Here is an 11640-nt window from a genome sequence, read left to right on the forward strand (position 1 = left end):
ATCAAACCTCTACAATTAATCCAGAACACGGCAGCAAGATTAATCTTTAACGAGCCGAAAAGAACGCACGTCACGCCTCTGTTCATCAATTTGCACTGGCTACCAATAGCTGCTCGCATAAAATTCAAGGCATTAATGTTTGCCTACAAAACCACCACTGGATCTACACCCCTTTACCTAAATTCATTACTTCAGACTTATGTGCCCTCTAGAAGCTTGTGTTCTGCAAGTGAACAACACATTACTGTACCATCCCAAAGAGGCAAAAAAATCACTTTCACTGACTTTTTCATTAACTGTTCCCTCCTGGTGGAATGGCCTGCCCAACTCAATCCGAGCAGCTGAATCCTCAAGAATTGGCTCAAAACACATCTCTTCCATCTTTATTTGACCCTCTAACTCTAGCACTCTCTATTCATTTTCTAACTGCTAGTTTTCTTTTTTTTTTAAAAAGGCCTCAAACACTAGCTTTCTCTCTTCTTTTTCTATTCAATCTACACTCTTAAAAACAAAGTTCCCAAAAGGGGGTTTTCACATATAAGAACCAGTTTTGGTTCCCCAAAAAACCTTTCAGTGAACAGTTCTTAAAAGAACCTTTTTTTCTTAGTGTGAAGAACATTTGAATAATCTAAAGAACCTTTTGTGGAATGAAAAGGTTCCATGGATGGTAAAGGTTTTTTGTGGAACCATTGATGCCAATAAAGAACCTTTATTTTTAAGAGTGTCCTTGTTTTCTTTTTGTTATATGTCATCTAGCCATTACTATTTAATATATGTGACCCTGGACCTCAAAACCAGTCATAAGTAGCACGCGTATATTTGTCCCCAGATAGCACACGAACGTCTGCAAGATGTCTGTTAAAGATCACTTGGTCTGGAAAGCATCTGCTGTGTACAAACTAGTGCTGTCAAATGATTAATCACGATTAATCGCATCCAAAATAAAAGTTTTTGTTTGCATAATATATGTGCGTGTACTGTGTATATTTATTATGTATATATAAATACACACACGTGCATGTATATATTTCAGAAAAATATGTTACATTTATATATTAAATATATTTATTTATAATATAAATTATATGAATAGAAATATAGACATGTAAATACATGAAAATATTCTCAAAATATATACTATATGTGTATTTATATATACATAATAAATATTATGTACACACATATATTATGCAAAAAAAAACTTTTATTTCGGATGTGATTAATCGCGATTAATCGTTTGACAGCACTAATACAAACATCTGACAGATTTCTGTAAGATGTCAGTTTTACATTCATTCTAAATCATAAACATCTTAAAGACATCTACAGTAATAGACGTCTCTTTGACATCTGATAGGAAACGTCCAATATTGCACATACTTTAAAAAATATGTCTTGCAGATGTAAATGCAGACGTCAAATAGATGTCTCTGTGATGTACATGTGCTATCAGGATAGCAATAGCCAACAATACATTGTATGGGTTAAAATGATCGATTTTTCATTATTATTGTTTATTATTTATTCTTTCTTGCCAGAAATCATTAGGATATCATTAGGATATCATATCAAATATAATTAGCCAGCTTTTGTTGGTCCAGCACATCAACTCATCATCTCACATAGCCTACTGAGTAAAGATCATGTTCCATGAAGATATTTTAAAGATATTCCTACCGTAAATATATCAAAACTTAATTTCTTATTAGTAATATGCATTGCTAATGACTTCATTTGGACAATGTTAAAGGCGATTTTCGCAATATTTCGATTTTTTTTTTTTTTTTGCACCCCCAGATTCCAGATTTAAAATACTTGTATCTCAGCCAAATATTGTCCTATCCTAACAAATCATACATCAATATATATTTTAAAAAAAACGACCCTTATGACTGATTCTGTGGTCCAGGGTCACATATATTCATATTGTATTTTAACTATAGCCTAATATAACCTAAGTGTACATGTATCCCTAAAATGTACAAATATGAATTTACATTATGCACAAGAAGCGATTTTGCACAGTTAGTAGTTATCCACAGTTAGTGGATGTTGCCCCCATAGATATATATATATATATATATATCTATGGTTGCCCCTACAGCGGAACGTTTAAGAGGAACCAAGCGCAGACGAGCCTGTTTCCGGCCGGAAGTGTGAGTGTCGCACCCCATAAGCAGCGAGGACCGACACACGCCATTGTATGAATTTGTAGCGTTCGCGTCTTTTACGTTTAGTTTTATTAAGGTTTTATGTGCGGATAGATTTAACAGTCTCTTGTTAAATCATCGACTCCCGTTTTAAGGACAAACGTTTTATTTACAATCAAGGACATGGCATCAGATTCGTGGGCCCAGGCTGTCGATGAACAAGAAGCCGCAGCGGAATCGGTGGGTTTAAACCTCAAACTCAAACATAACAACATTTATAGAAAGCTGAATAATTGAATCAAGCACTTTACGAACCACAATAACTCAAACAGTCTTATTAGGTCTGTTACCATACAACTTTAAAGTTACTGTGTCGCAGGAACGCTACATCGCTTGCTAAGTGTAATTAAAATAATGCATTATAATATTAGTGTAGCATTACTGTACTGATATTTTAGAGATTTGTTTTGTTTTTTGTTAGTCGTATTTCATATATTACATATCTTTTATTTCGTGTGTGTATTGAGTAGTTTTCTTTGTATTCGCAACATACTTGACAATAAAGCTCTTTCTGAACAGTCCTGTTTTTCACTTTAATTTACAGATAGGCAGCTTGCAAATAAATGAAAAAGATGACAAGCTGAAAGCTGAAGCAAATGGTGAGGATTAGTTTTTCTTAACTTGTATGAACTTTTAAGTTAGATTTGTTTTTTTTTTGTCCATTGCTATTGTGGAGTCTTATAATGAATGATGTTGGTATTGTTTTTTTCTTCCTTTTCTTAATAAGGGGCAAAGACAGAAGGCAATGGAGAGAAGACCGAGGACGATGATAAAGGTAATGTTTACCGCAGAATCATCATTGTTTTCTGTGTGTGTATTCTCTGCATGAGAGGTAACTAAAACTGCTCTGAATTGCAGACGACAAGGCGGCACAGTCACTACTGAATAAACTGATCCGCAGTAATCTAGTGAACACGACCAATCAAGTTGAAGTCCTTCAGAGGGATCCGAGCTCTCCGCTCTACTCCGTCAAGTCGTTTGAAGAGCTACGATTGTGAGTTTGACCGTGTGTTCCCACTCTTGAGTGTATTACAGCTTTAACAGGGGCCTGACTAGCATGGTGCTGTTTGTCTTGTTTGGCCCATGCAAAATTATGCATGAAATCTTTCATGTGGTTTATTTTTTTCTTGCTAGGAAACCTCAGCTGCTGCAAGGAGTGTATGCCATGGGTTTCAACAGGCCCTCCAAAATCCAGGAGACTGCGTTGCCCATGATGCTTGCAGAACCGTAAGTTTATTTAACCTTTTTTTCCCCCCATATAAATCGAACTTAATGCAGTCCCAACAGAATTATTATTTGTTTATTGTTTTGGTGCTAGATCAAAATGGCTGATTTCGTAGCAGTGTTTTCAGAATTTTGTGGAAAGTTTGCAATGATGTTTTTATAACTAAGATGGCACATATGTATAACACACACATTTAATATGCATGTCACAAATGTTTCTCATCAAATTCTGAAACACAACTTTTAAACAATTAATTTTTTTGTAGCTATTGAAATAGAAAAGCTGAAATAAATGCTGCAACTTTTTCCATGTTTAGTAATTAGATGCAAAATAATACAGAACCTGAATAAAATGCAAAATAACATGCTGCACAGTCTTTATGAATTAATATACTGATCTTAAAGTTAGTAAATAGCAATTTTATATATATATATATATATATATATGTATATGTATGTATGTATGTGTATGTATACGTGTGTGTTTTATATAAGATATAGGTATATTAGGCTGCTATATAATCTAGTACTAGGATCCAATACATAGATACACATTAAGATTTTCTCCAAATTGTTTGTGAATACTCGTGCCTGCCAGGATGGGCATTTTGATATAACTTTGTATATTTGACCATTCAAGCATGTGTGTGCTTCAGCCGTCTGTCAGTCATGTTTGCACCATGCCGCATTGGGTTCTCGTTCATGGCTTATTGAGCTTTTCACATCAAGCATGTTTTCTCATTTATGCGTTTTGTTTTTTTCAGACTGTCACAATTTTAATGGGTTTTTTTTGCCAATTTTGTGGTTAAATGGTGAATTATGCAGGATCCAAAAAATGTGACGTTACGATCACTGAACTGTGAATAACTGGAGGGACTGTTAATGAGAGCAGAGTTTTGAACACATCATATCCTTTCCTGTCCAGTCCACAGAATCTGATCGCTCAGTCTCAGTCAGGCACGGGTAAAACAGCTGCCTTTGTGCTGGCCATGTTAAGTCACGTGGACCCTGAAAACAGATGGCCTCAGGTATGAAATGCATCAGAAGCAGTGAATGTAATGCATGGATATAATTCCACTGTTTTAGTGTTAATGTCGCTCTGACTCTCTGTGTGCAGTGTCTGTGTGTGTCCCCCACATACGAGCTCGCCCTACAGACGGGCAAGGTCATCGAACAGATGGGCAAATTTTACCCTGAAGTCCAACTGGTGTACGCCATTAGAGGAAACAAATGTAAGCTCTGCACAGTTCTCTAGTAACACAATATCTGGAATATGTAGATTACTGTATGTTTTCTTGACCTTCAGATTTTTAATTGTTGACCCCATGATGTCGCCTTCAAAGGAAAACTACATATTTGTTATACAGGAGTAGCTTGTAATTGTGCACCTAATCGTGTGTTTGGTCTAGTGGAGCGGGGGACAAAATTACAGGAACAGATCGTGATTGGCACTCCTGGTACTGTTTTGGATTGGTGCCAAAAGCTTAAATTCATCGACCCCAAGAAGATCAAGGTGTTCGTCTTGGATGAAGCTGATGTCATGATCGCCACACAGGGCCATCAAGACCAGAGCATTCGTATCCAGAGGTACAGGATTTCTCTCATAGTTTGCTAAATGTCTACAGTGGGCTCTAAAAGTCGAAGACCACATTGAGCATCCATGCATCTATTATTATAATTATTCATTTTTTAAATGGTTATGACAAAATGGATCAAATGTATTAATGTATGGTTCTGGACCTATGAGTATGTCAAATATAGGGCCCTTTAAAATGATTTGTATTTAATAATTTAATACGAATGTATCAAAAATGGTGATGATCAAACGAAGACAAACATTAACAATTTAATTAACCTTCTAAAAAAAAAATTGTCGGGGGAAAAAATTAAAGTGATTAAAGTTTAAATGAGTAAATGAAGTCGAGGAGTCTATTCCATTAACTCCTCGGGATCTGGAGTCAACTACTTTTTCATCCAAAATTTGTAGTTCATCCACATTTGCTGCATCTTGGAAATCATAGGGCCCTACAAATACTGAAGGATCCCCATTTCAACTTTTCATTCAAATTGCAATATTTAAATGGTTTTTGTTAATATATTTCTGTTTCACTAGTGATCTTTGACTTTGTAAATATTTGATAAATTGAGGTTTTATCAGCTAAGGATGTTGCTTTATATATGGTCTTTAATTAGTTCAGAGCATTAGGGAGGAAATTAGTCTTTTTGAATGGCAGAATTAAAGTGTTACAACCTGTTCTTGTTTTTTTTTTGTTTTGATTTTTTTAAAGGATGCTTCCTAAAACCTGCCAGATGCTGCTGTTCTCTGCCACATTTGAAGACACCGTGTGGAACTTCGCAAAGAGGATCGTTCCCGACCCCAACATCATTAAACTGAAGCGCGAGGAGGAAACTCTGGACACCATCAAGCAGTACTACGTCATCTGCAACAGCAAGGAGGAGAAATTCCAGGCTTTGTGCAACATCTACGGAGCCATTACTATCGCACAGGCCATGATCTTCTGCCACGTAAGTACAATGCCATTTGTTGATATTGAGGTGTTATTTCAGAGTACAACCAAAAGAAATAGTAATATATGACCATGAGATTTGCCATCACAGACCAGGAAAACCGCCGGGTGGCTGGCAGGAGAGCTGTCCAGAGAAGGCCACCAGGTGGCGCTGCTCAGCGGAGAGATGCAGGTGGAACAGAGGGCAGCGGTCATTGAACGTTTCCGTGATGGCAAGGAGAAAGTTCTCGTTACCACTAACGTCTGTGCTAGAGGTATATCGGCTATCTGTCATTTTACCGATAATCTCATCTTTAGTTCTGGATAAGCATGATGGCTTCGTATCTCCTACCAGGTATTGATGTGGAGCAAGTTTCAGTCGTCATCAACTTTGATCTGCCGGTGGACAAGGATGGAAACCCTGACAACGAGACGTATTTGCACAGAATCGGGCGTACTGGGCGATTCGGCAAGAGGGGGTTGGCGATCAACATGGTGGACAGCAGATTTAGCATGAATATCCTCAACCGCATCCAGGAGCACTTCAGTAAGTTCAACCCTTATTTCTCATAAACAAATGAATGTCCTGGATTAAGCTCTGTCAGCAGCAGAGGTTGTGTTAGACTTCAATATTGTTTTGTGCTGTCATATTGACAGACAGGGTTGTAAAAATTGTCTCAATCTCTTATTACCCGTCATTTTAACTTTCATATTTTAATTATAATAACACCTTTTAATTGCTTGTATTTTTTTCACATTTTTATTTTGAATAATGAACCTACAGAACGAGCATATAGGCTTATGCATTTATTTATTTAATAACACTGAGACTATGCATCACTTTGTTTAACACCACACCCTGCAGTTACAGCGGAGGCCACTAAAACAATAAAATATGCTAGGGCTGGGTAAAAAAAAAATTCTCGATTTTAATAATCTCATTTTTATGAACCAATATCGATTCTTAAATCCCAATCGATTCTGTTTTCCGTTGATGAATGAACTGTAGATGTAGTGCGCCTCCCATCCAATAAATTGCAATAGGCTAAGCTTTGCGCGTTGTTACTTTTGAAATGAAACAAGATTTCAGATTCTGTCCATTTTATTAGGAAATTCAAGCAATAAATACTATTTTGATGCTCCTTAATGTGGCGTGATCGATCGCTGTAGACACCTCAGATCAAGCGAAGCAGACATGAACTGATCGTCTCTTTTGCTTTACTAGTGTGTACTCACCTGTGTTTAATCAAATGCATTGCAGAAGACTGGTGAGTTTTATTTGTGTACTGGAGCTGATGATCCCATGCTCTGCTGCCACACTGGAGCGCACTCGCCACCAACTGGACAGGAGTGGAAATTACAATTACAATAGATCACCCTCAGTGTAATGTCAAAGTGACGGACAGCCTTCCGATTTTTTTCCGTCACTGCTTAAATTCCATAAATGACAGAAGATTTTCGGTTAACGAGACCTCTGATCAGCAGAGTCTGTTTCCTACTAATAATCAACAGAATATCACAATTTAGACTCGTCCATCAAAATATACGAAAACAAATGTTTGGGAAAATGTTTACAGTAGTTCATAATGCATTAGTCTAATGTGAATTGGACAAGGCACCGCACTGGAATAAACCGTCTAAAAAGGCAGACTCGGACTACAGTGTTTTTAAATCATAACTGATTATAAAATCTGATTTCATCACGCTCACAAGGATACCTCTTAAATACCAAACATACACACTAGGGGTGTTAGAAATACTAATCGATTCTCCGATACATCGCTATTCTCTCTTCAACGATTCTAGAATCCATTTTGAACATTTGAGAATGGATTCTGAGCTTGGTTTCTTCATTGCACAGAATATGCGCTGTGAGACACATGCGCATTGCTTTTAAAGGTGTGTGCTTCCACCCGCCGTTATTTGTTTTACTTGGATATGTTTTCACTTATGCCTTTTTGAAATGCAGTACGTATTAGATAAACGAAATCAAGTGCAGAGACTAAAAGTAGTTTTTGTTTATCACTTGTAATTTTCTTTCCCCCTCTTTATTACTTTATATTAGCTTGTAGGTTTTGAAGCTATATAGTTGGTTAAATTCTTAACAATTGTTTTGATTATTCATTTGTTTTTTTATTTTTAAAAGTAGCCAGCTTGTATATTAATGCACAAAATAAATTTGATAAAGTGAAAATATAGCCAGATCAACATTTCACAGCTGCTGCTGAGAGAACTTTGCTTTTAAAGCAGGACAATTCCATAATGTAGCTTCTATTTATTGCCATGTTTGCGTAGTTCTGAATGTGGGTTAATTCATTGATCTGTTTCCTATTACAGATAAGAAAATCGAGAAGCTGGACACAGATGATTTGGATGAAATTGAGAAAATCGCCAACTGAGCGGCTGTCTTTGTTCTTCTAATAGGACTGTGCTCACGCTACATTTTAATTCAGAGGCTGGAAGCAGAGCTGTGCCGGAGAGGATGTTTACATGTGGAGCAGTTTTATCTCGGATGATGTTTTTATAGGTTTTGTTTAAATGCATTTCACTCTTTGTACTTCTTAATAAATTCTGAATGTCTAGTCTTAACGTCACGTGTACGGGAATGCTACAATAGCGGTCCAGGATAGTGGCACAAGGAATATGCCTTTCAATATATCCACAATTTCATCATGAACATTTTAAATTGACTTTTAACAGCCTGCCTTCACACAAAAAATTACATTGACTGTTATATTGATTTCATGGGACTCCAAACCAAGGACTGAAATTGTCATAATTGCGGATGAGATTTTTGTGAAACGAGCTGAATTTTGTGAAAGTGTGCAGAGTGCTACGCTTCATGAAAAACGTGCATTTTCAGTCAAGTTTATTTGTGTTGTATGAATTTGATTTGGTGTGAAACTCCAAACTAGGAGTCAAAATGCAGGGTTTATTTAACATTATGAGAGATTGCTGTTATTGTGTTATACATTAATACTTGATACCTCATGACACTGCCACAGAAGGGATGCTGGCAGTTATTGGCTTCGAATTAAACTGAAACAGTTGCCAAAATCCTTTTATTGGTATGAAATTATGCAAAAGCCAAAGATTTGTGCCTCCATTGGCTTCGCCAGTATTTAACATGGAATAACACAAACGTATCTATTCATCATGTACAAATATTGTCATATTTAATAAGTACAAAGAGTGAAACTGTTGTTGTATTTAACAGATGCAGATGCGTCACGGCATTCGTTGTAAGAGTGCTCTGGAGCAGAGGCATTATTTGTGTTCCCGGTAACAGACTGCATTGAATTGGAAATGATCAGGTTCACGTACACAAATGCAACCGAAGGCTGTGCCACATTCCCATTTGCAGCCGCCTTAAAAATGAAAAAGGCACATGTGAGCGCATCCTCTACAATCTCACTGTATTCTTCAGGGTAGCCATAGAAAATGATTATTTTATATTATGGGACGTTTTAATTTAACCACTTGAAACTCAACTGACACTGCACTCGGCTCCATTATATATGCATTATGATAGACGTATATTTTATTCGTTGGTATGCGAATAGTGAGGTTGGGGTAAAGTGTGTCAGTCGCATCTTTGAAGGGAAGACTTTTCTTGATAAAGAATTACTAGATTAAATATATCTCCTGATGCCTTGTTCATTTTCTCAGTTTGGTTCAAGCTGTCAATCATACCTGTTACGATGATGTTAAATAGAGGGTTTTATTTTGAAATTTCAAATTTAAATTTGAAATCTGATTAAAGACTATCTAGAAACCAACACTTGATCTGGTGTCGCATCAGATAATAAATGGACTTGTCTCTGTTATCAAACACATTCCTGCATAATCATTGCATTTTTTTTTTTTTTTTTTTATTAGTATTTGACTGAAATACCCATAATGCTTGAGGACAATTCAATAATGATGTTTCCACAGCACCATGAGGCTGCTCATAGCAGTTTGTCATGTTCACCTCAATGAAGATGTTTTTGTAACATTCACTCTCATTCATTTATGTGAAAAATGTTTTGATATTTTTTTTCAACAAACATGCACTTACAGCTGACAAATCAGCCTTTTGAAATGATTAATAATTTCCATGTTTCACCTCAATTGAATGTTGATGACAAAAAAGTATGTATCTCTTTAAAAGTGATCTGTCATGACAGATTGGGTGTGTTTGGAGCGGATCAGTGACTGTCTGGATGTTACAGGATGAGGAATGCTTGCTTGCCGCAGATCTTGATAAAACTGTTTAACAAATCCAGCACCTCTCAGGTCTGCTGCTTTTGTGGTGATACTGATGTCTGAATGATGTGTGCTAGAATAAAACTACGAATCAAAGTATCTTTGACCAACTTTTTGTAATAGTTTTCATTAATATATATATATATTTATTTGAAGCAATATATATGTGTGTGTGTGTGTGTATGTATATATATATTGCTTCAAATATATTTTTGTAATATCAATAGTACTTATATATTTTTTATATTTAAGGATAAGTTTCATATATATATTGATATATGTGTGTGTATATATATATATATATATATATATATATTGGGATGAGATATATTGTTGACCTGGCCAACTCAATCCGAGCAGCCTTAGTCATCTTCAAGAATCGGCTAAAAACACATCTCTTCCATCTTTATTTGACCCTCTAACTCTAGCACTCTCTATTCTTTAAATAAAAAAAATTAAAAACTTGACCCTTTTTGACTTGCATTGACCAACTGCTTGTTTTCCTTAAAAAAAACACACTAACACTACCTTCTATATTCTTTTGTATTAAATCTATTTGTTTTCTTTTATTTATACAATTAACAAAAAGGCCTCTAACACTAGCTTGCTCTATTCTTTTTCCTTTTTATTTATGATATAATTTAAGAAAACAACCTTGCTACATGTACTGCGTTAGGCTAACCAAGACTAGTCATAGCACATAGCATATCATTGCTCTTTTGTTGATTTTGATTGCTTCCATTGTCCTCATTTGTAAGTGCTAAATGACTAAATGTAATTGTATACATATATATATACATCTATATATATACAGTGCCGCTTGAAAGTTTGTGAACCCTTTGCAGAATGTGAAAATGTGAGTAATTTGAACCCTTTCCAGCTGTGACTATGATTTTGAGATACATCTTTTCTCACTGAGGACAATTGAGGGACTCAAACACAACTATTAAAAAAGGTTCAAACATTCACTGATTCTCCAGAAGGAAACACGATGCATTAAGAACTGGGGGGGTGAAATTTTTGAATTTGAAGATCAAGGTAAATTGTACTTAATTTGTCTTCTGGGAAACATGCAAGTATCTTCTGTTGCTTCCAAAGGGCAGTACTAAATGGAAAAGAAATTATATTTCTACAAAATAAGAAAAATGTGGACATCTACATCCTGTTCAAAAGTTTTCACCCCCCGGCTCTTAATGCATTGCGTTTCCTTCTGGAGAATCAGTGAATGTTTGAACCTTTATTAATAGTTGTGTTTGAGTCCCTCAATTGTCCTCAGTGAGAAAAGATGGATCTCAAAATCATACATTCACAGCTGGAAAGGGTTCAAATATGCAAAAGATGCTGGAAAACTGAAGAATCTGCAGGACATTAAGGATTTTTTCTGAAGAACAGTGCTCAGTGTAACTGTTCAGAACAAACAAGGGACTCATGAACAACCATCACAAAACAAA

General features: G+C 35.9%; 1 protein-coding gene across 1 annotated transcript; it reads left to right on the forward strand.

The window, feature by feature from the left end:
• The first annotated feature begins 2119 nt into the window (after positions 1-2119).
• On the forward strand, positions 2120-10300 carry ddx19b (DEAD-box helicase 19b). Its single transcript, XM_058791538.1, has 12 exons — positions 2120-2390; positions 2755-2809; positions 2938-2985; positions 3069-3204; positions 3345-3437; positions 4360-4462; positions 4552-4666; positions 4844-5021; positions 5723-5960; positions 6054-6216; positions 6297-6488; positions 8279-10300. The coding sequence occupies exons 1-12, from the start codon at positions 2334-2336 to the stop codon at positions 8338-8340; spliced, it is 1440 nt and encodes a 479-aa protein (XP_058647521.1). The 5' UTR covers positions 2120-2333; the 3' UTR covers positions 8341-10300.
• Positions 10301-11640: the final 1340 nt, after the last annotated feature.

This window comes from Onychostoma macrolepis, chromosome 11, assembly GCF_012432095.1.
Source record: "Onychostoma macrolepis isolate SWU-2019 chromosome 11, ASM1243209v1, whole genome shotgun sequence".
In the NCBI taxonomy this organism is placed as follows: domain Eukaryota; kingdom Metazoa; phylum Chordata; class Actinopteri; order Cypriniformes; family Cyprinidae; genus Onychostoma; species Onychostoma macrolepis.

Coding starts and splice junctions, on each gene's coding strand:
- ddx19b (XM_058791538.1), top strand. CDS start 2,334: ATGGCATCAGATTCGTGGGCCCAGGCTGTCGATGAACAAGAAGCCGCA. Junction 2,391..2,754: donor AAGAAGCCGCAGCGGAATCG/GTGGGTTTAAAC, acceptor TTTAATTTACAG/ATAGGCAGCTTGCAAATAAA. Junction 6,489..8,278: donor CCGCATCCAGGAGCACTTCA/GTAAGTTCAACC, acceptor TTCCTATTACAG/ATAAGAAAATCGAGAAGCTG.